At 35.8% G+C, this 27,985-nt stretch overlaps 2 protein-coding genes and 2 pseudogenes across 5 annotated transcripts; all 4 read right to left on the bottom strand.

Annotated features, from left to right (window-relative positions):
• Positions 1-6,425: 6,425 nt before the first annotated feature.
• On the bottom strand, positions 6,426-7,802 carry LOC116142576 (annotated as a pseudogene).
• A 6,762-nt stretch (positions 7,803-14,564) lies between these two features.
• LOC116142575 lies at positions 14,565-16,002 on the bottom strand (annotated as a pseudogene).
• A 5,859-nt stretch (positions 16,003-21,861) lies between these two features.
• LOC116142527 (pentatricopeptide repeat-containing protein At3g16610) lies at positions 21,862-26,003 on the bottom strand. 2 transcript variants are annotated; one of them, XM_031427954.1, is made up of 2 exons: positions 22,599-26,003; positions 21,862-22,520 (listed from the first exon to the last, which is right to left on the bottom strand). In XM_031427954.1, exon 1 carries the CDS (start codon positions 25,411-25,413, stop codon positions 22,975-22,977), a length of 2,439 nt encoding a protein of 812 aa, XP_031283814.1. In that variant the 5' UTR covers positions 25,414-26,003; the 3' UTR covers positions 21,862-22,520; positions 22,599-22,974. The 2 variants fall into 2 exon arrangements, with proteins under 2 accessions (XP_031283814.1, XP_031283816.1); XM_031427956.1 differs by having other exon boundaries at positions 21,862-22,392.
• Positions 25,999-27,707, bottom strand: LOC116142528 (peroxygenase-like). 3 transcript variants are annotated; one of them, XM_031427959.1, is made up of 4 exons: positions 27,529-27,707; positions 27,361-27,458; positions 27,138-27,263; positions 25,999-26,035 (listed from the first exon to the last, which is right to left on the bottom strand). In XM_031427959.1, coding segments are annotated over exons 1-4 (303 nt in total). In that variant the 5' UTR covers positions 27,607-27,707; the 3' UTR covers positions 25,999-26,034. The 3 variants fall into 3 exon arrangements, with proteins under 3 accessions (XP_031283819.1, XP_031283817.1, XP_031283818.1); XM_031427957.1 differs by lacking the exon at positions 25,999-26,035 and having other exon boundaries at positions 26,598-27,263; XM_031427958.1 differs by lacking the exon at positions 25,999-26,035 and having other exon boundaries at positions 26,598-27,263; positions 27,361-27,455.
• Between the last annotated feature and the right edge of the window lie 278 nt (positions 27,708-27,985).

The raw sequence follows: 27,985 nt of genomic DNA, 5'->3' as shown, positions 1-27,985 counted from the left end.
GCATAGTGGTTTTGTGAAGATGTCTGATGGTTGTTCTGCAGTGCCAATGTGCATGGTTTTAATGATTCCTTCCTAAATTTCCCTCTTTGAAGTGACAGTCAATCTCTATGTGTTTCGTTCTCATCGCAACACTGGATTTGGTGCAATGTCGTTGGCTACTTGTTGTCACAAAATAAACAAAAAGGCCTTTTACTTGTCCATCGAATTTCTAACAATCCAAGATCCAAGTGAACTTGTAGGTGGTTTTAGTATAACTCTACTCTGGCTTCTGCTGATGAAGAGATATAGTGGACTGTTTTTTTTGTTTTCCAAGAAATTAATGCTCTCCAAGTTTTATACAAAACCTGTGAGAGACTGTCTCGTCATTAGACACGTACCCCAATCTGAGTCACCATAAGCTTATCATATCTGGCTTTCATTTCGAGACTAGTCCTAATCCGTACATCTTTCAAATACTTGATTACCTTTATGCTGCATCCATGTGAGACTGTTTGGGCCTATGCATGGACTGAGTGAGGATGTGGACGACATAACTGATGTCTGGATGTCCTAGTGAGATAGATAAGACGACCTACAAGGCTTTGATAATGTGAGCATCTTCTAATGGTAGGTCTATTTCTGAGGATGATACTACCTGGTCATATTCTTGAGGGTGGGAGTTTGGAGTTTGCTCAACAGGAATGGCAATTGGTTTACATGTGATAATCCAGAATCAGATACAAGTTCTAGAACATATTTCCTTTGATAGGGAAATCCTAGTTGGAGATCTAGCAAATTTCAATTCCAAGGAAGTACTTTGGTCCCCCAGATTTTTGATACGAAAATGTTTCTTGAGATGCTGTTTTAGAGTCTTGATGGTTGTTTCATCATTTCTTGTGATCAGGATGTCATCTACGTATATAATAAGAGCAATAAAAGTGTACCTTTGTTTTGAGAAGAAAGCATAATCATATTTGGATTGGGAAAATCCCAGGCTTGTAAGTGCATAATTTCATTCCACTGTCGGGAAGCCTGATTTAAACCATATAAGGACTTTCAAGATGACATACTTGATTCTACCCCTGTCGTTGAAGTCCCGCGGAACATCCATATAAATCTCTTCATGAAGATCTTCATGTAGAAAAGTATTTGGATGTCCATTTGATGCAGGGTCCAATCACGAACAGAAGCCACAGTAAAAAAAAGCTTGACAGTGAATGTTTTGCCACTGGGGGAAAAGTCTCAACATAATCGAACATTCACGTTGAGTGAACCCTTTAGCAACTAACCAAGCTTTTTGATCTTTCATAGACCTATCAGATATGTGTTTGATTTTATAGACCCACTTGCAGCCAATAGGTTTCCTGTGAGACGGACGAGGTACTAAATCCCATGTGTGATTTAAAGCAACAGTAGATAATTCTTCAACAGGCTTGACGCCAGTGTGCATGGGAAACAGCTTAGAATAACTGAAGGTTCTCGTTCCAAATATTTGGCTAATACAGACCCTGTGGGAATGAGATAATCTATCATAGCTCACATAGTTGGATGTTGGATAGGAATACCTGTACATGTCTGTATAGTGGGCAATCATAATCAGTAGCCCAAATAGGAGGTCAGTTGTGCGCTAGAGCAGCGTGTAGGAGGACCAGGGATTCTATCAGTGATACAGAAACAGAAGTGTTGGAGGAGATTACTTTTAAGTAGAGGAGACCCAAGATCAACTGTAGGTTAGGAGCATTTGGAACAAGTATCATTCACAAGAAGGATGTGAGGGAAGCCATCTTCCAGAAATGGTGTCATCTGAAGTGGATTTGAATTGGAAACGACATCTTGATAAGGAAACTAGTCTTTGTGAAATGAAACATTATGGGAGACTGAAAATCTTTAGTTGCTGGATCATAAATTATGTCCATTTTTGCAGCGTAGGGTGCCTATGAAGATGCAAGGAGTAGCCCGTGGTCGGAATTGTATGTGATCCAGAACTTTTGAATAATAGAGACATCTTGAACACTTGGAGGAGGTTTACAAAAAAGTAACTCATATGGTGTTTTGCTCTAAGCACACGAGTTGGCATGCGATTGATTAAATAGGTGGCTGTGACCGCACATTCACCCCAAAACAGTAGGGAGGGTGGTTTGGTGTTTCAGGGCAGGGCGACTTCTAGTAAATGTATGTTTATGCTCAACTACCTCATTTTGGAGAGTATAGGTGCAGAAGCTCTCATGTAGGATCCCAAGAGACGAAAACAATGAGGAAGGTTGTGGTTAAAGAAATCCCTAGCATTGTCAGATTGAACCCATTGGACTGAAGTTTTGAATTGGGTCTGACCATAGCTAAGAAACTCTTAATGTGGGAAATGTCTGATCTTTGGACTGCATTAAAAAAACACCAAGTCCTCGGGAAAAATCATCTAAATGGTGAAAAAAAACCTAGACCATCAGGTTTGGAGTGTGATAGGGTCTCCAAATGTCAAGGTGTATAAGGGCAAAAGGATGGTGGTGTGGTTGATGTGCTATGGGAAAATGTGTGTCGAGTTTGTTTGCAAGTGGACAGGTTGGATATTTTGGTTGGGGAATAGATCACTGTGACCTAGTCTTTGATGTAAAATATAGGATGCTTTATTAATGTTTGTATTACAAAATGAAAGCTTATTGGTATACAATTAGGAAAAACAGGAGAAAAAACATCAGTTGCCCAGTAATAAAGACCATTATTCATTCTACTCAAGCCCATCAGTGTCCCAGTCGAAGGGTCCTAAAATTCACATTTATCAGGAAAAATCGTAAAAGATAGTTTTATCTTGACATATCTTAGATACTGAGATGAGGTTTAGGTGAAATGCAGGGACAAACAGCACATTTTTTAGGACTAAGGTTTGCTAAGTTGGACATCTATGGTGTGGCGGGGTAATATTTCCATTGGGCATGAGAACAGAGGTACTTGGATGTGTTTGTTGTATGATGGAAATATTTAGGGTTACAAATAATGTGGTCACTAGCCCTGAATCAATTATTCAGATATCATCTTTAATTAAATTAGAACACAAAGAAGTACCTACATATGATGTGTTGGAGTCTGTGAAATTGTTCAGCACTTGCAAAAGTTGAGCATATTGTTCAGGGGTGAGTATGTGACTGATACTGAATCTCCAGATGTACTGGAAACTTGATAACTAGAAGGCTTGGCATTTTTATCCTTGGATGGATACCATGCAACCAGCATTTATATTTTGGTGGTTACGCAGCCTGCAATAATCATAGTAGAATTTGGACCTGCCTTACTTGAATTGCCCGGCCTATTGTGCCAATTTTGTTGACTAGGCCCAATTTGCCAATTGGACCTTGCTGGCTGTTGGGCCATTATTTGAACTTGGTCCATATTGACATGAGATCCATTGGGGGCGGGTGGATTTAAAATTGGGCCCATTATAGTATTTGCCCATTTGCATTTGACAATAAAAAGAGCAACTAGAGCCGTCAGATGTAGGGTTTGCATCTGGGCATTGCTTGGCTCAGATAAAAAAAGCCCTTTCCATTTGTAAACCCTAGCAGCCTTTTCAATTGAGATATAATAAAAAATTAGAGAGGGTTATGGGTTACCAGTTTAGCACGACGAAGGCCTTGACTCTCTTTGCAGGGGCCATCCACAAGTAGTTGCCGTTGGCTCTCGCCTTAGATGGCAAGTTGAAAGGCGCAACGTAAGGTGGTGGTGGTATGGTGACGAGGATCTGTGTCGAAAGGGCACAAATCCGTCATTTGGGCCAATAAGGAAGTGGCTTAGGATACCTGGTCTCGGATTTGCTGAAATTGTCAGAGTATTTAGGTGGAGCATCAATTTGTTCTTCGGGACATCTAGGGCATTCCATGCCGCCGAGAGTCTGTGAAATATGTGGTTACATTGATGTTTGTTTGTTTGATTTCAGCGAGATGTTGCCTGAGGGTGAAGGTTTAGGCAAGATCTAACTTGTTGTACATTTCTTTGATGTGTGCCCAAGTTTAAATCGCAATGTTGGTTGGTGGTAATCTGGCTACCACTTTTGGTGATAAGCAATTGGATCCATGAACGAACGAGCATATTGCATCTGTGCCATTGTTGGAGAAGTTGGGTTCTGTGTGTGTGGGAATGTGTCGTCGATGAAACCCTCTTGTCTTTGGTGATGAGGGCTCGACGGAAATCTTTAGCCCATATGGCATAGTTTTCTCGCCCTGGTCAAGATTATTTTGACAAGGTTTATTTCTGGGCCATCAACGCTAGAGTATACAAAACGTCGCCTGTTCAAGGTGGCGGGTGATGGTTGGTATCATGTGAAATGTGAAAGGTTGCTGTGTGGGTAGAGTTCTGGACCCGTTTGGGCATTTTGATCCATGGGGTAACCCAAAAATGTAAACAGGTATGAAAAGGGATTAGGCCAGATTGGTTTGTAGGAAATGGTCCAAGGTTCCATTTGTGGGTGGGGCCCATTTGTGTTGGTGGTTTTGGGTTGATTGATGTTATGGTGTTTGGGCTTATCGTATATTTGGGTTGGCTGCAGTAGTGTGGGCTTGGTTTGTTGGATCTTGGGCCATTAAAAAAATTGAAAAAATATAAGTAATGAAGGGATTCTACTGAGCTTTTGTTTGTATTGCAGGGACAAAATGAAAGAGGTTGGTTGAGCGAAGCTTATTCAATTGATCTGCTCTGATACCAGTTAGAAAAGAAGAAAGGGAATAAGAAGAAGATGGCGAGAGTAGCAGAGTGTCTGCCAAAGATTGCCAAAAAGAAAGAAAAGATACAAAATCAATGTCTGTATTTTTTCTATTGATTTTGTTATATCTCATATGCTTTGTACAACTCTATTTGTACAGTGTAATATGCAATAAAGGAAAGCAACAATTATGCTAGGATTTCTCAGTCACATGAAATCCGAGCAATATAAGGAAAGAATATTTACACATTAAATAGATGTTTGCATTCCAATCTCAACATTGCAGTGTGAAGAACCCAAGCTCAATGAAGGTCTCAAATTGAACAATGGTGGTGTGTGACTGGGTCTCAGTTTTATGGTCTGAAGAACTGAAGACGACGATGGCGGAGGTGTGAAATGAGTTTGAAGGGTACGGATTTTGCGGCTGTTTGTCTTGTTTTAAGGTAATTGCGATTTAGCGATCTAAAATTTGTAATCTTGATAGCTTTCACGAGCTTGAATAGGAGCTCGAACTCGGGAACTGCTCATCTTTTCGCAAGTCAAATCTGAGTTAGTCAGGAGTCAGCCGAGTAGCTCACGAGCTACTTGGTTCGACACACATTGTCTGTAGAAGGTGAACAGGGACTTTACACAAGAATTGGAAGCACATCGGTTGCTTGTACAACTTTAGCCACATGATTGGGAGTCATAAAAGTTTTATTCTTGACTGGTTTGGTGAGTCGGAAGAGAACATAAATGGTAGACTAAGGAAGAGGATGGAGGCATAAATTACGTACCAGTCTGTAACTAACTTAACTCGAAGGAAATATTTTGTTTTTAAGCAACAAAATGTTTATTTAAGGTTATTGTACGGTATGATATTTTTCCAGATTTCATTGACTATTGAATTATATTATCTCTAAATTGGGTGGTAACATGAGGTAAAATGTTTAGTAGATGAATTCTGGAGAGGGTCAGCGTTTATAGCCCAAACACGAACATGCTAACTTAGAACAGTCATAACTTTAGATCCGGAGAAGTTATGAGACCATAAGATATCAACAGATAGCTCGTTTCGAACCCGACAACATAACTATTTGATTCCTCAGTTAGGGGGGTTTTCAAGCCAGAATCCACGTTTCGACGTGTTTCAGAGCAATTTTAGTTTTTTGAACGTTTTCCTATTTTATTAGAGTCATTTCTTATTTTATAAATTAGTCAACAGTTAGATTTCCTTTTTTAATTAATTTAGATTTTATTTCCTGTTTATTGGAGTCTATTAGGGTGAGCTGTTAACACATATAATATAAACATATTATTTATTTTTTTAAGATATGAATGATATTCATATTTTTCTTAATTTATGAATAAGTTCTATGATGGACTTCTTTATCAACCCTAAAGTACAGTCGTGTACTAACCGTGTTTTACGCTAGTTCGCTGCGTTAACATGTAAATTTTACAATTATTGTTTAGTGCATCATGTTTAAAAGACAAAGCAGCCTATTAAGAACTGCGATTGCTGTTCTCAAAGCAACTGGTTAAATTAATAGGCTTTTGTTCTCAACGAAGTCATGAATTTATTCAGGTTTCTATTACAACAAATGTTTTTCCATGGAAAATGTACAATGAAGCTTTAGGCCTCTTCCTTCTTCCCGCTGTACTTAATTAAAAAAATACAAGCAAGAACACAATAGAGAGAGCTCTTTAATTATATTTATTCAAGATGCAACAATAAATAGAATGCATAATCGTTCCAGGCTTCAGCTAGCTCTTCTTGTCAAGGGATAACCAAATTAATATACTTGCATTTATATGTTTCCATATAATCGACGATCATCTTTGAACTCCTAAATAAATCATCATAATCGCTTCGCCGAACTGACTAGACAAAATGGGCTCACCAACTGCTCTTATACCAGTGGCCAAAACTGCTGCTCTCGCTTGCTTATCCAGGTTATATGGCTTTTCTCTATAAGTGTCCCAATCCATTGCAAAAGTTTCAAGTCTTGCAGCTTAAAAGATCCTTCTTCCTCTACACTTTCTTTCACTTCCTCCTTTGTTGGAGCATAGTATGATAAATTTAAGGCGTCCAGTTTCTCCTCTTCATCAAGCCTGTGAAGTAATTTTATTATTTAGATATCTGATGTAATTGTAGACAAATTGAAGAGATGTATAATCTATACACCAAAGTTCTCAGATGGGACATCCTAGATATACACACCTCTAAGACCATGTCGTTGAGCTTTAATCCTACAAATTCCCAGATGGTGAGAGGATCATCACTGCTGAAGCTGGCCATGGTGGGCAGCACCATTCGCCCTCCAGGGACAAGCTCTTCAGCCCGGGACTTCAGAAACATACTGAAATCTCTATTGAATTGCTGGTTGTATGCTTTTAAACAATGCAGGAGGGCTTGTTTTTGCAAAGCAAATATTCCTTTTGTTGATTAATTCTGGTTTGCTCCCCATTGCTTTGGCGCCTGCAATTATAAATATTTGTATCTCTTCGTCAATACATACCTGGACAAAACTAACATTAGAGATAATACAGTAATGGAGAGATCGATTTGAACCTCGGAGAGCCACATAAGAGCGTATGAGAGTGAACAAAGTGCAACGACTTGTTATGAAAAAGCCTCCCATAGAAAGACCCTGGAACTCCTGCAATGAAAACACGGCTCAAACTTGCTACCCTTTTTTCCTCCAGCTTCCTACAGAGCTTGGCAAAGACCTGAAAACAGGTGTGAAATCGCTTCCAGGGAGATCGTTTAAGAAAACACTTGAAACGAGGGCAACTTGTGGTTCGATTTCTCGCTTGCAGCTTCAATGCAATCCAGGATCTCTGATACCCGAGGAGAGTGTTGGGGCTGCTGAGCAACCCAAATCTGCAATGTTCAAGCCACTTAGGCAACAAGGAGCCATAAAGCTCCAGTATGCTCTCTTCAGTATGGGCTTCACCATTGATATCACCGTCCTCTGGGAAACAAAACAAACATAAAATGTAAGAAACAAGATGAAAATTTGATTCAAGACTAAGGTCCTTTAAATATATGCGCGACAGAAACAAGAGGTTAATCACTTGAGTAATGAATTGCTAGCATAGCTAGTTTCTCAACACCCTCATTCATGTGGAAGATGAGTTCCTCAATCGCCATCTTCAGTCTTGTCGATTATTGCTCTTGATGTAGTGAATTTGCTTGTCTATCTTTGCGTGGAAAAGTAATATAATATATATAGAGGGAGAAGGGAAGAGGTCCAGCGTTAAGAGCCCAGCTTCCAGGCAACTTTCGCACAATTTTTTTTTTTTTTTTAAATAATAATAATAATCCCTGTTGGGCTACCGACGTGTATCTTAGTGTGATATTAAAGGAGTAAACGACTTTTTCCCACCCAGGTTTACCAATGACACTTTTCCACCCAAAAAATTTTAAAATACCATTTTTCACCCAAAGTTTATATTATTACTACAAAAAGCGATTCCGATGGCAAAAATTGTGTCATTCACCATTATTTTTAACCTCGAGTCTCTTCTCTACAAACTCTCTCACTCCAACATATTTTTTTGCTGATTACTTCCAATGCAAAGTTAGGTTTCTCATTCTTAGCTTATCTCTGGCGATTCGATGGTGAATATATTTAATCAGTCACCATAATTCGACTACTAGCTTCCACTCTATAAAACCCCTTTACTCTGACTCCTGGTAACTCGTCGAATCGACTGAGAAAGTGAAGTGTTTTTTAGGTATTAAATAATGTAAACTTTGCGAAGGAATGTGGTATGTTTTGAAACTTTTTGGGTAGGAAAGTGTCGTTAAAGCAAACCTTGGGCGGAAAAAGTGTTTAATCTATTAAGAGAGAAACATATAAGGGCTTGGAAGATGTTTTAACAACTTGCAATCCACTTGCATTATACTATTTCGAATTAACTTGTTACGCGTATTGTACATAATCGGTGTGACACCATATATATATATGCAACACATGTTGTTTATCTATTTGTTTTGTTTTGTTCTGTACGGTCTCAATTGATCCCAGAGGAATATTCCAAACTCCAAAACATTGAATCCTGGTTTTAGATTCTTGTCCACTGAATTAATCAGTTCATATTACCTTTCTAATAATCCACCACCATGTGAAGTGTACAAAATAAATAATACTTGGGGAAAATCAATAAAGAGTTCGGTCGATCAGAAGTGTTTCTAGGGATATACAAGTTTTTAGTCAATTAAATGAAACACTAACGCTCATCTATTTATTTAGATAACGATAATAATAACAATATAAGACTTTTAATAAAACTTAATTATAATCAGGGTGTCTATGTGAGTTTATTACGTACCTCAACTAATCCCTCAAGACCTAAAACTACGACCAGATAAGAACTCCAATAGTCACCTTTATTAGGAACTGGGGAGAGATTCTAGAATACCAGCTGATAAGACTCTAGTGTCCCATATTAGCAACCAATGAGAGATTGAACTCAAGACCTCTTGAGTATACACCCAAAAGTCCCTATCGAAATATCACACACCAGGGGCTTATTGCTTTCAATGAAAACTTATATTGTGTCAATGTTGCTTGATCGTTAGCAACACATCTAGTTTACTAATCCATTGGCATCACACATCTTAATCTACACAATCACATAATCCATTATAATTTGAATGACTCCCAAAATTACCACATACGGAATTATGAAATATGCATGTCAGATTTGATTTAATCTGAATGGCTACTGAAATCTGTCTGTTTCTGTTTTAAAGGTTATCATTTGAACGACTTCCACGGGCCAATATGTCAGATGATGCCTTGTTAAATCGATGAACCTCCTTGCCTTTTTAAACAAGGGTGTTTGTTTTTCCACTATTGTATATCTTTAACTATTCTTTGTTGGAGTTGTCGATTACTTCAGCATTATTGGTTTTGCAGACATATGCAGGGGTCCCGCTCCATAGGCGGTTTAGGTCTTTTCCATTAAGATTTCTTTAGTATTAATTCTTATGTGGTTAGGCTTAAGAATATGAATCCTGTATAAATAGGTTTTGTCACTTAAACTAGTATATAAATATTTTTTCTTGTTATGAGTGTGATAGAAATCATAAGGAATCTTATTTGTAAACGAGAGAAAAGAGAGAAAATATTCAATAATATGACTCGATGGACGTAGCCATATTAGATAAAAGAGTAAATCTGCAGTGGTGTCTTCATTTTATTGCCAACACAGTTGCGTAATAGCGTAGTGTGTGAACTCAGACGTCGAGAAGCGGCAATGGAGTACGCAAAAAAACAAAGAAGACAAAAGATTTAAGAGTGGAATCTGATATTCAAATATATTAAGATAATAATTAAATCGCCCCATCTATATAATATAAGTGTAGTGTTGAGTAAAATGATAATAATAATTGAGTAATTTCTCCAGTTTAATTAGAATTATAATTAATCAATTAGTCCTATGTTGTTGCCAACCACCATGAAGCCTTCAAAATCAATAATATATAGTCATTAATAAAGTATGAACACGATATTGATACTGTATGGGTGATCCCACGTTATCGAACATATGTTAATGTGCAAATTGTGATTTAAATTATTTCCACGTGAAGATGTTTTATTCAAGAATCAGTACCTGTACATGGCTTTTAATGAATTTAATTAAAATAAATAATTGTATTGGGATATAAATGCGGCACTGATTCGTTTTCCAGAGGAGAAAGGTCAAGTAATTCTATATTGTAGGGTTGAGCATGGGTAACGGTAAACCTGGAATGGTGGGTACCACCATCAGTCGGGTAAGACCAAAACGGCACACAGGGTCGGTTTTGGTTCAAAATTGGGAACCAGTCTTGATTCACCACTTCAAGAACCAAACTTGGAATCGAGATCGGTACCCGAGGTGGGCACCAACGGGTACTCAAGGTGTATTGATAATTTTTAAAATTTTTTGGAGTGTATTGGTATATTTTAGGAGTATTTTTGTTAGTTTTGAATATCATGAGGGAATAGAAATTTACAGGGTACCCGGAACCAGAACCGTGTTTTATGTTCCAATTTTGGGTACCCAAGAACTAGAACGGATCGATTCTGGTTCGATTCAAATTCAAGAAACCGATCAATTCTAGTTTTGGTTCTGGTTTCTGGAATTGGGTTGGGTATACCCACTCCGCCTACTCAGTGCATGATTCTGAACCAAATTAAGTTCATCCTTTGATTTTTTTTTTTTAATTAAAAAGCTTAGATATTAATAATTTTTTTAGAGACTTTGATGTTAAGGTAAGGGTTATTTATTTCTTTTTTAATATTAAATTTTATTATAGATTAATTTGATGTAAATATACAACGTGGACTGTATATTGCATTTACTATATTACTTCATAATAGGAAGTGATCGTTAGTTCAAATATATTATGATACTCTTCCTCAATTTAAAAAGGGTCAAAAATGTCATTTTAATTTGTCTCTTTGTATAAGGTTTCTAAACCATGATACTCCTGAAAAAAAAAAAAATTCTTAATTGATAACCCTTAAGTGAAAGTAAATATTTATATTTAGAATAAAAGTAATATTTTAGTATGAAAAGTAAAACTTGATACAAAATTCATGTTTGATGCATTAATCGAGTAGTCATCGGGTTCTCACCCGATTAATGTTTCACGGTCTCGATAGATTAATTGAGGGAACACAAACTAGCCTAAACACCCCTAATGATTAAAAAAAAAAATTAAGTTTGCAATCAAAAAAACAAAATTTCAAAGAAATCTTAGGCTTGAGGGAGTTACAATTTCAAGCATGATAAAGAAATACCCAAATTGAAAACTCTAAAATATTTTTCTTCTAAAATTTGAATTAACACCCTTTCAAAATCTTAAAAGTCTAATTAAAATACTCAAATTTTTAAAATTTTATGGGTAAGATCAATGGTGTGTAAAAATAGTGATTGGAAGAATGAATGAATGAAAGTAGGTAAATAGGGGAAGTGAGCAAGTGTTGAAAATTTCGTCTTCAAGTGAGCAAGGCACTGGTTGGAAGTGAGCAAGTTTTAAAACCCTAGTTTTCAAGTGGCAAGAGTCTTGCCGCAAGACACCATGAATTATTTGCTGGTAGTTGGAGACTCCTGGTATTGACAAAAAGAAGAGCATTCTTGGTAATGATAAAAGAGTAGTGGTCAAGGTTTGTTCCCCATTAACTTCCTGGGTTCGAAACTTGAAGTCACTACCATAATATTTATGACTTTTTGAAACATTGAGTTGTAGGGTATTCAATAACTTCAGCGATTTATCGGGTGCCAAGTTCTGGTCGTCAAATACAACAAAAAAAAAAAAAAAAAAAAAAAAAGGTGAGTTAAAGCTATTTATTGTGTTATATTATTATTACAATTTTATCTTTTAATTGGGGTTATGATCAAATAAATGGGGTCTAAAGATCCAAGATCACTTCCCCTTTATTTGTATCAATTATTTTATATGTCGATTTAAAGAATAGATATCATTTGAAATGAATGAAAAATTGAAGATAAAACTTAGGATGCCATTTTTATTACCATTTTCGCTTTGTTTTAATTTTTTTTAATCTTATTTTACGTTTAGAAATGCAAATATTCTGTACTTATTCATTTATCATTTTTCTACTAAAAAATAAAGAATCATACGATAATAAACATCGATCTGCAAAACCTTGCTATAAAATATTAGCGAAATTCAAGAGTTAATAACGTGAAGAACATGATCATTTAGACAACTTAAAATATTTTTGATGAATTAACAACGCTCTGAAAATAATATTTGGAATCAACTGCTACGTACCATCGACAGACTAATTTTTTTTTTTGACTCTCATAGTTATTTTAATTAACCAATTACAATTATTTATATATACAGTACAATTTATTTGACTTCCGGCAGAACACATTACATAAAATATGACCAATGCCAGTCGGCTTAATTTTTCTTTCTTTTAAATATGTGTTCGATTGGGATGAGTTTTGAATATAAATTGACTTATAATTAGGATTAGTCTTTTTTTTTTTTTTTGGTTGTTGTGGGGGGTGTTGGGGGATGGATTAATTAAAGGATTATGAACAGATTGATGTAAATCTTTAAAAAGGAAAGTAAAAAAAGAAAAAAAAAACTTAATTTATTAATACAAATTTAATAACTTCTATGTAATAAAAAAAAAATCAAAATTTAAAAATGATTGCCTTATTTGTTAAACCTTCATTTAATTAGCTGCAAATATAATTTTCAAGCTTCCCTTATTTAGTAGGGTTATATATAGCACAACTCAACAAACTAAATTCATATTAATAGAGTCAAATAATCAATTAATTTCGAGAGAAATTATATAAATGGCATATTTTGGGTAGGAAATTGAAAACTGGCACTTTTTGAAAATTTCAACAAATAGCACAATCCAATTATATTACGCGAATTTGAAGGAAAAAGACTCTCATATAAAACAAACTTTAAAAATCACTCATCTTCTTCAAGTTCAAACTCATCCTAACCATTGCCTCCATCGAAACTTTGAAAACCCAGCCTAGAAACCCATTTTGCTATTTGATTTGGTCATGGATTTCAGTCTATTGACTTGCAATAAGGATTGTTGTATTGTTTAGATTTAGGGTTTGATGGAGTTGTTGGTTTAGGAGAGAGATTGGGTTGATTGTTGTGATGGTGCGAATTTAGGTGGTTTTAATGGCTGTCAATGATTAGCGGATCTGTGTTTTTTGGCCAATAGGGGTATCGACCGGATTCAGCCTTTGGGTAGCTGAAGGTTGAAGATGACGAAAAATGACCGAAATAGCTGATAGGGAGTATCATACACTTTTATACCTATAAGGGGTATATGTATTTTTACAAAGGATAATTTATATTGCGAATGGGGTGTCTTCCAGGTAAAACTACAAATATCCCATATTAGCAAGAAAAGTGTTTGATACCCCCATATCGACTGGTATGGGAGTTGTCTTAACAACTTAGACTACCTAAACAGTCAAATCTAGCTGATAAACAGTCTCAGACTCGTTAAAACATCAAATCCTTCAATTTTCAACATCCCCAATCTAAATATTAACCCAAACAAACATATTAACCACCTATCTAAATAATATCTTCGATTTAGTCGGGATTGTAGTTATAGAGAGAATGGGTTTGACAGGTTTTAAGGGTTGAAGAATAAGTCAAATGGGCATTTCCGTCCTAAAAGGAATTATGGCTATATTGTAAAAGACTTTCCAATAAGTGCTAGTTTTCAACTGGACCTCAAATTAGTGCTATTTATTATAATCTTATCATAATTCGTCAATTATTGGATTATAGCCTCAATCATTATTTGGTTACTGCTATCATGCATATTAATAGATAGCCAAGGATAACAATTAATTGATTTATATGTAGAAGTACCAAACGGGTGGTTACACAATATAACAAAGAGAATTTTGATTGAAAATAAAGACTTGAGGAGGTGCTGATTTTTCTATATTACTACTATGCAGCCCTGAGCAATCAAACTTGATTTCTTTCCTCATAATTACATTGGCCGGCAAGCCATCGAGAAATTATTTCACTATTTCTTATTCTAACCCATTAACCAGTTACTTGATGCTGTTCTCAATTCCATGATATAGATCAATGAAGAGATTCAAAACATTGTTAGGTCTTCCTAGTCAAGGAGATAACCAGATTGATGAACTGCATTCATGGGCTTCCATATAGCCGAAAACATCCGTTGAATCTCATAATAAATCATCCATGATGGATTCTCCAAACTGACTTGACAAAATGGGCTCGCCGACTGCTCCATGTCAGTGGCCAAAATTGCTGCTCTTTCTTCGTATCGAGGCTACCAGCTTTCCTTATATAAGTGTCCCAATCCACCATGAAAGTTTCAAGTTTCCAGAGTAAAAGACCCTTCATCTTCTATCACTTCTTTACTTCCTCTGCAGTAGGAGCATAGTATGATAAATTGAAAGAGTCCAGGCTCTTCTCTTCGATCAAGCCTGAATATTAATCAGTATTAGTGGTTGAAAAAAATTAATGAGATTCGGATAAATTAGCACTAGTTAAAGGTTTTATTTGAAGGACAAATTTTGTCATAAAATCAAGTGACTTAATAACTAGATCTATAATGAAGCAACCAAAATATGTCAGTAGGATGTCTTGTAGGAATGATGTTGTGTATAGTTGTTTTAGTTTGTTTTAGTTTTTTTTTTTTTTTTTTTTTTGGGATCCTTCCAAGGCATGTCTTATGGTAGGAGCTTTGTCTTTCTTTGTATTCCTTTGTTTGCTCATTTCCTCTTATCTCAAATCTTCACATGCTTCAGATAGATAAAGAAGAGGAGATTTGTTCTTAGTATATTAAGTTTTGTTTTTGTTTCTATCTCAGGACCTATCCGGAGGTAGCTCTGTACATTTTACTCTCTTTAATGATGATTACTTACCAAAAAAAAAAAAAAAAATGTTTAGTAACACATATATAACGTCGGGCTATGGTATACCTACCTCTAAGACCATGTCGTTGAGTTTTAATCCAACAAACTCCCAAAGGTAAGAGGATCATCCCTTCTAAGCTGCCCATGGTTGTTACCATCATTCGCCAGGACTACTCTTCACGCCGTGACTTCAAAAACATACTGAAATCTCTGTTGAACTGCTCATAGTACGCTTTAAACCGGCAGGTGTGCTTGTTTTTGCAATGCAAATGTTCCCTTGTTAAGTGCCTCTGGTTTAATCACAAAGCTTTTGGTGGCTGCAATAAATTAACATACATAAGAGACAAAACTATAAAGATACATAGAGAAATGGAGAAGATGAATTTGAACCTCGGAGAGCCACATTAGAGCGTATGAAGAGTGAACAAAGTGCAATGACTTGTTATGAAAAAGCCTCCCATAAAAAGACCCTGGAACTCCTGCTATGAAACACGGCTCCAACTTACTGCCCTTTCTCCTCAACTTCTTACAGAAATCTGGCAACGACCTGAAAACAGTGTTGAAATCGTTTCCAGGAGATCGTTTAAGAACACTTGAAACAACGGCAACTTAAGGTTCGATTTTGGCTCGCAGTTCAATGGACTCCAGGATCTCTGAACCACAAGAAGAGTGTTAGGCCCTGAGGAGCATCCCAAATCAGCAACGTTCAAGCACTCAGGCAACAAGGTGCCATAAAGCTCCAGGATGCTCTTCTAGTATAGGCTTTACCATCGATATCACTGTCCTCTGAAAGAAAACAAATATAAATAAGAATGTTTGGAACTTAAGTAAATGATTATTTCTCTTTTTCTCACTTTCTCCGTGAAGAAATATAGAGAGACTGAAGGAGGGAATGGTAGCATAGCTGTTTCTCCAACTCCACCATTCATGTGCAAGATTTTTCCATGCTCGTACTCTTGAGAGTAATTTCTTTCTCTTTCTCTTGCAATTACTGTATCTATATCATCTGTGCAGCAAGTATATATAGAAAAATTCTAACCGGATACATCGATCTTAACCACAACTTGCCCGGGTAAAAATAAACTAGAAATACTCTACCTATAATTTGTCCTCTTTCCGGTGTTCTATAATGATATATCTTATCTCTATGTCAAAGTTCTTTAGGGTTTTGAAGTGTTCAAAAGTTTAATTACGTAGATATAAGTTATTATATATATTCATTAATTGACTAAATTTGATGTTTTGATATACTATATCAAGAACATGCTTAAGTTCTTTGAACAATTTTTCATCTTAAAACTCTTTAGGACAAAAGGAATAATATAGTTTACCTTGAGTCACTGTCCTAATAAATAAAAAGTAAATCAATAATGCAAGTATTTTATTGTTGTTTGACACAAATTAAATAATCAAGACAGAAAGAAACAACTACCACATGTAACGAGTGGGAATTAATAAATATTCCAACTCAAAAATTCATTAATTAACAGGTTCACATTAGTTAGGGTTTAGGATTGGTTTTTTTTTTTTTGGATGATTAGGGTGTCCAAGTCAGCTTATGCTATTTCAACTAATCCTCGAAATCCATTAAACACCCTCCGAGCCCAATTTCAACTCAAAAATCATTTATTAACTAGGTTCACATTAGTTTAGGGTTTTGGGTTTTGGTTTTTATAATCGGGGGGTGTCTAGGTCAACTGTGTATATTTCAACTAATCCTCGAGATCCATTAATATCCTACAAGCCTAACAGGCAGGAAGTGACAAACATGGTAGGTGACCACTTTGTGGAACTCAAACACAGACCTATTGATAACCCACTCAAAGGGCTAAAGTTTTCGTCCGACCACAAGGCTAGTGGTTGGTTTTGAGTTTAGGATTTAAGGTTTAAGTTTATCAAATAATTAAAGCATGTCATATGGAACCTTATTAATTTGGTGGTTTCAAATGTTTATGCTAATCCGAAGCAGCCTTTAGTTGAATATCATCTTCCAAACCAAGTTGATTAATTAGTGAGGGAAACAGACTAATATATATTTAGATAACAACTTAAAGAGTAATTATCAAATATTATAAGGTGTTCAATTTTTTTGTCTTCCTTTTTTCTATTTATAAATTTTCAAAGTAATCATTTATTCACGAGAATATCCATGATTTTTGTCATATACTACTGTAAATTATTGGCATGTTAATGTTAATACCAATCAAATCAAGAAGCAATTTTTATATAGTTTCTTCCAAAGCTCGTTAAAATGTGATTAGTCATAGCCACACTATAAACATATAAGTTCAATTCAACCCAGTCAAACTTAAAAATTAAAAAAAAAAAAAAAAAAAAAAAAACTTCATATTTTAAATATTTACAATTGACCATTTAATTCATATTGAATCAGCTCAAACTTTGAAAAAAATAAAAAAGGGTTTTATATTTTATAATATTTACATTTTTTACCGCATTTAAATTCACATAGCCCCACAAAAAATCTATCTAATTTATCAACTTAAATATTTAAACCCACTCACTAAATTCATGGTTACGTCTGCGATCGTAGCTATATATTTAACCAAATTTGTGGAAGATATATAGTGAAAGCTAATATTTGAAATATATATCCGAGGGCCATTGTATAATGACATAGAATGATGGTGCATGCCATAATACGTTGGATGATGTAATTAATATTAGAAAATAAAACTAAAAATTTAAACAAGTTTTTCATGAGATGAGCTGATGACAAAACTAACTATAGTCTTCTTCTTTAATATCAAATTCAATCAATAATTGACTAATTGTTTTCCATGGACTTGGAATCACTCGTTAACTACTACCCAATGTGGGTTTATTCCAATTTGTCTCAACTATTGCCACACATTACCAACCAATGTTGTGTTCATATTAGGAAAACCTACATCATCATATACATAGTAGATGTATAAGTATATGCAATAAAGATTAGGAATCTTAGTTTTTTTTTTTTTTTTAATATTAAAGGATAAATTAACTGCAAAAAAATCTGCATGCAAAGGGTGAAACCAAGATTTTATTTGAGTAATATTGACGTACAAACAAATCCTTAAAGATTTTATACAAATGATGTGGCAGAAATATTGGAAGAATAAATATGATGAGTTTGGCTTTTGTATTCACTCTTCTATTTTTTTTTCACATCAGTCTGTATACAAATCTTTATAAGATTTATTTGTAATAACATATTGTTTTATTTAATCACCACGGGATGACGATAGTAAAAGAGCAAAGAAAATCTAACTGGTCTCCAAGTTCGAGTCCTCTTGATGATAAAAAAGTAAAAGGATGATTTAACTGATCTCTCAAGAAGAGATTTAACATGACTCTCAAGAAAATGATCTAACATACTTCCAGTTAAAGCCCCCTTGAGGGTAAAAAGGCAAGGGAATGATCTAATATGGTTTTCTGAGTTCGAGTTTACACGGTTGCCAATAGGGGTGCTATTGGAGCTCGTACCTGACCAATAGTTTTAAGTCCAAGAGATGTTGAGGTGCACGTAAGCTAAGGGTGTATAAGAGCTGAGCCGGTTGAGTATCTGGATACTTGAGCTCAGTTCGTGAGAACAGTGTTTCGTTTGAGTTCGAGCTTGAATACTTAGGCTCGAGTGAGTTCGCGAGTAGGGGTGGGTGCCGAGCTCAGTTCGATTATTGTGAGAGGGGTGTTTGTCATTTTAAAAACTTGAAAATAAAAAAGTTACAAAACTTGCGATTTGGCCTTCGAGTGCAATGAGGCTTGCAAGCCTATCGAGCCGGCTTGCCAAGATCGAACTTGGCTCAAACCTTAAACGAGCCACCCGAGCTCTAGCTCAACTCGATTTTACTTCGAATCAAGTTCAAGCTCACGAGCACGAGCTCGAGTAGCTTGCAAACTACTTGACTCCTTCTCATTCCTATGTAAGCTATTGGATCTTTAGTCATAAAAAAGAAACTACTCTTTTTATTTGGGGAGGGTTGATTTTTTTTTTATAATATTTTACATATATATATATATTATAGAAGAAGTTTTTTTGTATAGAAAAGAATCATAAAGGAAAACAAACTTAAGATGAAATTTCTGTCAAGATAATTTATTAAGAGGGTTGATGTGAAGAGAGAGAGTAGAGATCACATAGTTGCTTGTCATATAGTAATTAAGATTTTTTTTTTTTTTTTTTTTGTGAGGAATAATGGAATAGAAAGAAATTCTATTAATTTAAGAATGATGAAATAAAAGAAAATTATTTTAATAGGGATTGTATACCAATTGTGATTTTCTTGCAAAAAACGGAATATAAATCTTCTTTGACATGGAATGATGAAAAAGAAGAGGTTTTTTTTTTTTCTTTTTTTTTTCAAATAAGTATAGATATGTGAATTGTGATAGATAAAGAAATATATAAAATAAACTGACTTTGTTATTAAAGAGTTTTTAAAGTTGTTTTAACTGTCGAACGACATGTTCCTACCAAACTTGCCTTAAGACAAGTTAGTACCCCAAAAGTTTGGAAATGACAAATACTCACTTTTCGTATATCTGTTAGTGAATTCGTCTATGATCATGGAAAAGACTAATACGCCGTTTCCTTCTCCTCTTTTCTTCTTCCATTTTCTTCTCGGCTTTATACACCTCCTTCTCCAAAGATTCTATCTCTTCTCTCTCTCTAATATCTTAATCAATCAATTCCTTCAAAATCTCAATCTTTTTTTTTTTTTGTTTTTTACACTTTACTGGCAATGAAGAAGGTCGGTTAAGGTGATGTGGATATTATGTGGGGGAGACCGATTGGCCGTCAGTGGGGGACTCGAACCAACCGGATTCAAATTTTCAGAACGCGCTTGGTATATTGGGAACCTGTGTGAGCACGTGAACTCTAGTGAAGGGACGCCTCTGATGCCTAATCGGTTTTTGAGGTTTACAATTTTCTTTGTTCAATGAGAATCTGAAACATCTATCTCGGAGCAGAATTTCGGGTTGTTTAAACCCGAATCGATGCTTTAAACTGTTTATCAATCTATCTAAAATCTTAATTCATCACTTTTGGTATTGGCGGCGGCAAAGGTGGTGCAGCGGTGGTTGTGGCAGAATGATGGGTGGGGTTCGACGGGTGTGGTTAGAAGAGTTTTGAGAGGAGATGGTGGTGGGGCTAAAGATTTTAGAGAATGTGTGTAATAGAAGAAGAGGAAAGGAGGAAGAAGAAAAGGGCATTTTAGTCTTCGCATAATTATAGATGGAATTCACTAACAGATATGGATGGAAAGTAGGTATGTTCATTTTTAAACTTTTTGGTAGTACATTGTATTAAGGCAAAGTTTGGGTAGGAACGTCGTTCGGCCTTGTTTTAACTATAAATGGGTTTTTACCTCCTCAAAAGTTTTTGCATCAAATTAAAATTCACTAATCAGTCACATAAAATATGGCTATTCCTATAAAAATGAAAAAAAAAAAAAATAAAATAAAAAGATCAACTTGATTAAAACCTAATGAAATACTACATATATAAACTCCTTATATGTATTTAAATGTGATTAGATGAATTTATATTAAGATAATTTAAACAAATTAGAGTAGATAGTATGTCAAGTAGACAGGTTGTCATATCAAATTTTAAGGAATGTTTGTGTAATTAGTTATATATCTAGCAGACTCAAACTCAAAATACTTTTAAACTCATCCTAATCTAAAAAAATTTAAAAGAGAATAACACTACCTATACAGACTTTTAATTAATTCATCCAAACAAATGGCATGTTTAAATGATGATTTTTAAATTAGAGATAAATTAAACAATTAGAGTATATAATATGTCAAACATGTAGAGTTGTATATAAGTCTGTAGGGAATTGTTTGTATATATAAAATTACTCTTAAAAAATTAGCCTAAGTGAAAATCAAGTAGTTTTTTTTTTTTTTTAATGATCAGGGGTGTCCAGGCCAACTTATGAGCACTTCAACTAATCTCTCGGAATCCTGAAACTACGGCCGGATAAAAACTCTAGTGGCTACGCCTATAGCAACTGAAAAAAAAAAACAAAAACAAAAAAAAAAAAAAAAAAAAAAAAAAAAAAAAAAAAAAAAAAAAAAAAAAACCAGACACAACAAAAAACAAAAAAAAAAAAAAAAAATGAAAAAAACCAGGAAAAAAAACAAATAAAAAAAAAAAAAACAAAAAAAAAAAAAAAAACAAAAAAAATAAATGATCAAACTCAGCATTTTGAGGAATGCACCCAGAAGAAGTCTCTATCGAACCAACTAGGGACCAAAGGTAATTAATCATCAATGTAGTTCTGCCCCGATTCTACTTGATTGTCGTATCATTTACTTTTCATTTATCTTTAATAATAATTCATGTCAATTAGTAAAGGTCGCATTAAACTCACTTAAGAAACAAGTACAAGTTGATTATGTTAATTTAAAATAAAACTGATCAAATTTAAGCTTGTACAAGCTGTTTTATCATTTACCTACTGTTTTCCCTTCTGTGTTTCTGTGATTAATTTCTCTCTTAATTGGCTGACATGAGTGTTTAAATGTCATGAATCACTATGCATATATTCAGAAATTTTATGAATAAGTCTTCTGTAATTTTTCTCTTCCCATGAAACAATTCATGTTCCTGAAGATAATTTTTCAGAAGATAGAAATTGCCAAAATACAACATTTTGGAAAAGCAATTGCAGAAGATGGCTACTTCGTTAATCGAATGAACTAAAACTATTCATGAGTAATTTATTTCAATTATTCAGCTTTTATTCACAGAATTTCTCCAATTCTCCATTATTTATAGAAAATTAACTAATGCAAGAACTAATAGCTTCATGGACAAAAAATAAATCAGAAACAGCGAATCAATAGGATTGAAACCAACTGTAAAGAATTCTTAGCAGAAAATTTAAATGTATAGACAGCGAGCGCCAGAAGCCCCCAGAATGTTACCTGAATCTAGATTGAATGAATATTAGTTGAAATGTCTACCAACCGCCTCTGAATTTCCTTCGACTAGTGAAGGACTTAGTGGGCAAGATTCGCAGATACATTCTTCATATCAAGGATGCAACAATCATGAGCTGCACCAGTGATAGAAGGTCTGTTCTTGCTGCATCAGTGAAGCTTCTCATTCTGCTGCAGTACTCATTGATAATTGCATTACCCTTTTTGTTTGTCTGAAGTTGGATCTTCATGGGAGAGCTTTGTGTCACAACCTTATTCCGTAATGTCATGACAAGAGCAGCAAGTGTGGAGAGCGTACAAGGTTGAAAGGTTTCGCAAAGCAATCACGTGGAGTATGACAGTTGAGAAGTCAGGTGTGTTTCCTCCTGACACATTAACAATGCTTCATAAGACTCTTTAGGAGGGAGAGCTCCATGAAAGGAAAGTACTGGAGCCATTAGAAGTTGTTCTTCATAGTCGACAATGAAAAAGGGATTAGGCCATCCTGCACAAACTGGCCGGGAGTTGGAGCCATTCCCTTAATGAGTTCATGGTAAGACAAAACCAATGAATGATGTACATGTAGGCTTACCTTGTCTCAAGTGTGATGTTGGGGTGCTGTATGGGCCGTTCCGCTATGTTGAAACTCTAGGCGCGTGACACTTTGACATTGGATTGTAAACCAAAAAGCTTCTATAGACAGGTCCAAACCGACTGAGATGTAGTGCATCTTATGACCGAGCTTAGTATTTCCTCTGTCATGGTTGAGAGCAGCTGGCTTAGCAGAAGTTGATCCTGCTTTCTCCAAGTAAAATATTTAGGGTTCTCAATGGAGTTTGGGTTTTATCCTTTAGTATAAATGAATTAAGCCTGGTGCCAATCAATGGTCATATCGCTAGCTAGACAAAAGGAAGGTACATAAGCTTTAGTGTAGAGTTACTGATAGCTGTGATTTTCCAACTTCATCTTCACCAGAAGTCTCCGCAATTGCAAACTCCATTCCTGAAATGATGAAATCGACTTGCATCTCTAACTATTATCTCTCTATTTGTAATAACAGTGATAAATTTGATGGCAGAGTGGCAATCAAAGCAAACTCGCAAATTTTTGGTAACTAAAATAGGCTTTGTGGGGCTCAGACTAAGAATTCCGAAAGCAATAGCCAGCTTCTCACTGTGGTAAAGTAGAATTCCTTCCTTTTCCTCTTCTTCAACATCTTGGAGAACAAGACCAGATTCTGCATGATAACCCAACCTTATCATCTCAGGTAATAGTTCAGTAAGTTTCTTGTTTATCTGTGCCGATTGTGGATGAGACCTATCTCCACCAACAAATGCATGAACAATCCCATTTATCTCAACCCAACTACATCCTGGACTTTTCTTAATGCCTAGGTCCCTCTGTGTGATTCTAACACCTGCTGCATCCTGCCATCTACCAACAGCACTATACATATTTGATAAAAGAACAAAATTTCCACTACCTTCAGGTTTTAAACTCTGGATTTTCTTTGATACTTCTTCCCCAAGTTCAATATTCTTATGGATCCTACAAGCACCAAGCAGGGCACCCCATACACAAACATCAGGTTCAAATGGCATGTTTTCTATGAATTTGCATGCCTCATTCAGAAGTCCGGCACGGCCCAGAAGATCAACCATGCATATGTAATGATCTATTCTGGGGACAATGTTAAAACCTTGAATCATGGAATTAAAAAGTTGTTTCCCCTCCGTTACAAGTCCTGAATGGCTGCAAGCAGATAAGAGACAAATGAAAGTAACATCATCTGGCTTTAAACCCACAGCTTGCATTTTATTGAACAGTAAAAGCGCTTCCATGCCAAGCCCATGAATTCCATACCCAACTATCATTGCATTCCACGAGACAATATCCCGTTTATCAATCCTATCAAAAACTTTTCTGGCAATATCAATTTTTCCACACTTTGAGTACATGTCAATAAGAGCATTGCAAACTGAGGTATCAGCTACAAACCCATGGACAACTGAACAACCATGTGCAGAAGCACCATGTTGTAGAGCAGCTAACTGTGAACAAGTAGGCAGGACACCAACCATGGTAGCCGAATCAGGTTCAATTCCAGACAACTGCATCTGATGGAATATACATAAAGCCTCTTGTGCATAACCATTTTGCGAACATCCAGAGATAATGGCACTATATGAAACTGTATCTTTCTTATCCATTTCATCAAAAAACCTTACTGCTTCATCTACGATCCCACACTTTGCATACATCGAAAGTAATGTGTTTCCTACTCTTATATCTGAAGCAAACCCAGTTTTAAGTGATAAACAATGGATGCGTCTCCCTTCACTCAGATCAGTCAACTTTGCACATGCTCGAAGTACAGTGCCAAGAGTTACAGCTGTTAAATTCATGACATTCTCAGACACCATTTGATCAAACAATTCTAATGCCCCTCTTGGCAGATCACACGTAACATACGCTCCAATTATAGCACTCCAACTTATCTCATTCTTCACTTCCAACAGATCAGAAATCCTTTTTGCATAAAATAAGCACTGACATTTCGCGTACATGTCCAAAAGCCCAGTACCAAGTACCACATCATTGCTGAAACCCCTCCTAACAGCGTAGCCATGCATAGCCTTCCCTTGGTCCAACACATTAGCTGCAGCAACTGTTGGAAGAACTGCGACAATTGTGGAAGAATTAGGACTAATCCCCCCCTTTTGCATTTCAATAAACAACTGAATCGCGCTATCATATAAACCATGAAGAGAAAATCCAGCAATCATAGCGTTCCAAGCCACAATATCTCTACAAAACATTCCATGGAAAACTTCTTTAGCCCGAGTCAAAGCTCCACATTTTGCATACAAATCAATCAGAGAAGTACAAACATAAATATCCTTATCGAGCCCAAGTCTTTTAACATGAACATGAATTTCTTCCCCATCATCTATTGCTCTTAAACCAGCACAAGCTTTCAGCACAAAAGGAAACGTGAATTTTGTTGGTTCAATACCCAATTGAATCATCTTATAATACAAATCAACGGCTCTCTCCAAGGGTCCATTCCACGCATACGCTCTTATCATAAAGTTCCAGAGAGCAACATTTGGTTCACGAATTGTGTCAAACACGCGGCGTGCAACTTCAATTTCATTGCAATTAACATATAAACGTGCTAGTTTTTCCAGTACAAGAGGATTTTTTATGTGGGTATTGTTGTCTTTGAGGAGTTGTTGGTGGATCTTCTTGCCTTGAATGAGTGCCTTTGATTGTATGCAAGATTCAAGAAGCCGTAGATAATCAGCAAGTGAAAACTGTGGTGTTGTGATGCGTAATTCAGTTTTCAATTGATTGTAGATAGATTTTAGAGAAGACTTGGGTAAATAGAACTTAGTGACGGACATCACTGGTGATGAAAAGTCGGCTGTTGGGGGATTATATATTTTTGAAAGAAAGGCCGGCTCATCGGCCTATAATATTTCTAGAATGGAGTAATTGTGTGTTTAGCCCCACCAGTTGACAAAAGGTTTAAATAATCATTGGACTTGATGTTTTGTTTTCACAACAAGCGGTGCTGGAACACATCCTAAATGTAGATTGAAATCGAATCCCACACCGCGGTAGAAAGGGTCATCACAATCAGCATCACAGACATTGCAAGATAAAGAGCCATAAGACTGCGCTCGTGGCACTTATGTTTCAATATTGGCTTCAAATGTAAGCACAAGCTGAGATTGAATCAACACTCATTACAGGCGGAAGCTGATGATCGAGCTTGTCTTTTTACTACCATTCAATACTACGTTATCATAATATCCGTGACGACGAAGAGAAAGGGAGTCTTGCCGGTGAAATTTGTGCTGAATTTTTTGAGGTATTCATGAAGCAATTAATAACATCGAAAGCAACAGTAGGCTGGAGCTGGACCTGAGAGGAGCTCTGCACAAGCAAGTGCAGGTTAAAAAATTCCTCCCCAGAATTGCTGAGTATGTACTTCTGGTTGTGACTGAACTGTTGAATCCCCATCTGAAAGGCTTACTTATATCAGTTGTGAGAATGTTTTAAAACCGACCCATTGTGAGACTCAACAGGGTGATTGGGTCACGGGTTCCCCAGTCTTGGACCGGTCAATTGCACGGGTGATGTCAGTAAAAAAAATAGTTTAAAATTTTAAATAATCCCTAAAATTGTAATATATTATAAAAATAACCCTAAAAATTTAATTAGTTCCTGAAATTTTAATTTATTTTCAAAATACCCCAAAAAGATTCGAATTAGTCCCTAAAGTTTTGAAATACTTCAAAGAAACCCTAAATGGCATCCCTATAAGTTTGAAACATAGCAGAAACTCCATGGAACTTCAACCGGACCGGAAATGCTGTCGAGTCCCAGTTGGACTGGTCTGGGTTTTAAAATAATTGTCTTATGAATTGAATGAGGAGATCATATTATCAAACACAAAAGAAGCTATTATAATAATAGCTTTTAGCTGTTAAGTTTTATGCTATTCAGAGAGATGGATAATCAGCTATCTTCAAAGAGGCACCAACGTTATTCAAAGCAAAACTTGTAAAGTGGAACTGTGCATTTAAGATTACAAAATAGACAAATCTTATCTTAGTTTATTGTTGACTATTCAATAAGATAAGTTTAAAAGTGTGTTTAGATGTTGTACGCAAAGCCAACAATTCTTCCTTGTCATATTTTTCTAACCAAGTCGTTTTCATTCCTTCATTGTTGGCATGTGATAAGATAATAAAAAAATTTGTCAAAAATTCTGGATACTCAACTGAGTTTAATTGTCTAATTTTGGCTTAAAGAAATGCCGTACAGCATCTTTTGATAAGTAACCCTCTTCATCCATGGCAAGATATGCATGTGTAAGGCCGTCCCGACTCTTTAGTCTTAAAAATGCTGGTTTTAAGAATGAATGATTGTTCCTTCTCTAACTGTCGGTTTTAAGAATGAGTAATTACCCTTCTTCGACTCTTAACTGTCCAATTTGAGAGTGGATAGCTAATGCAATCCACTTATTGGACAGGGTTCTATAGTCGGTCCGTGACCCCTGGATACCGAAGGCGTCCTTGGTGTGCAAGACAAAGAGAAAGATAAAGAGAACAACAGATACCAGCCAAAAAAACCAAATGCATTGCGGTTGGACTGAGTCATGCGCCAAAGCTCCCCTGGCGTAAGCTTATCAGGCGAGGTACGAGCATATTTGCTGAAAATGCTCTCAAACTCTGCTGGAATAAACCTGAAAATACAGTAGAGTCATAAATACTAAGAATCATACTTCCAGCTTTCCCCACTATCTTGGAAAAAAAATCCCCATGTTGAATGTTTCTTCTCACCTTCCTTCAGTGTCATAGGTCCCTGAATCACTTCCATGCTTTGCCTTATGTGTGTTTTGGATATCTATGGGGAACAAAGGTGAAGGTACCCAATTCTGCTAGAAAATCATAGCAATATATAGGTAGCTGTAATGTAAACGCAAAAGAAAGAATCTTAACTGAACTTACTGGAAGAGTTACATAACTCATAGTCACATGGACAAGCATCATCAATAATAAAGAAGCAATAAGGTTGAAACCAACCATCCAGAATCCTGCACAGAAATTAAAAGAAAATTTATCAACTGGGATCACCAAAAGCCCCAAAATTTTTGTCGAGCAGGCTATTGTTTCTTGAATTTAAATCACAGAAGCTTATACATTAGGCACACTGCATATAGAGAAATGAATTGTCCTGTTGCTTATAACTAAAAATTACAAGGGCATATCACAGCATAGAACTGAAGCTCACAGAGTCTTCACAATTAGCAACTACTTTCAAGATATGCTAAATTGACACTGCCATTGACAATCAAATCATTATAAACACTACACAAACAGCACTTCCATGTAGAGCTGGGCATTTGGGACCGGGCCCAAAAGCCCAGCTCTAAAACCCAGTCCTTGAGAGGACCGATCCTAGGAG

This window comes from Pistacia vera, unplaced genomic scaffold (genome assembly GCF_008641045.1).
Source record: "Pistacia vera cultivar Batoury unplaced genomic scaffold, PisVer_v2 Contig412, whole genome shotgun sequence".
NCBI classification, from domain to species: domain Eukaryota; kingdom Viridiplantae; phylum Streptophyta; class Magnoliopsida; order Sapindales; family Anacardiaceae; genus Pistacia; species Pistacia vera.
This window is presented reverse-complemented; position numbering and strand designations above follow the sequence as displayed.

Bases quoted from the DNA above. Each gene is read 5' to 3' on its own strand.
- LOC116142528 (XM_031427957.1), bottom strand. From the start codon at position 27,606: ATGGTTGGTTTCAACCTTATTGCTTCTTTATTATTGATGATGCTTGTC. The intron at 27,459-27,528 runs GTAAGTTCAGTT...ATGATTTTCTAG, and splicing joins TGAGTTATGTAACTCTTCCA to CAGAATTGGGTACCTTCACC. The intron at 27,264-27,360 runs GTGAGAAGAAAC...CTGTATTTTCAG, and splicing joins ACCTATGACACTGAAGGAAG to GTTTATTCCAGCAGAGTTTG.
- LOC116142527 (XM_031427954.1), bottom strand. From the start codon at position 25,413: ATGTCCGTCACTAAGTTCTATTTACCCAAGTCTTCTCTAAAATCTATC.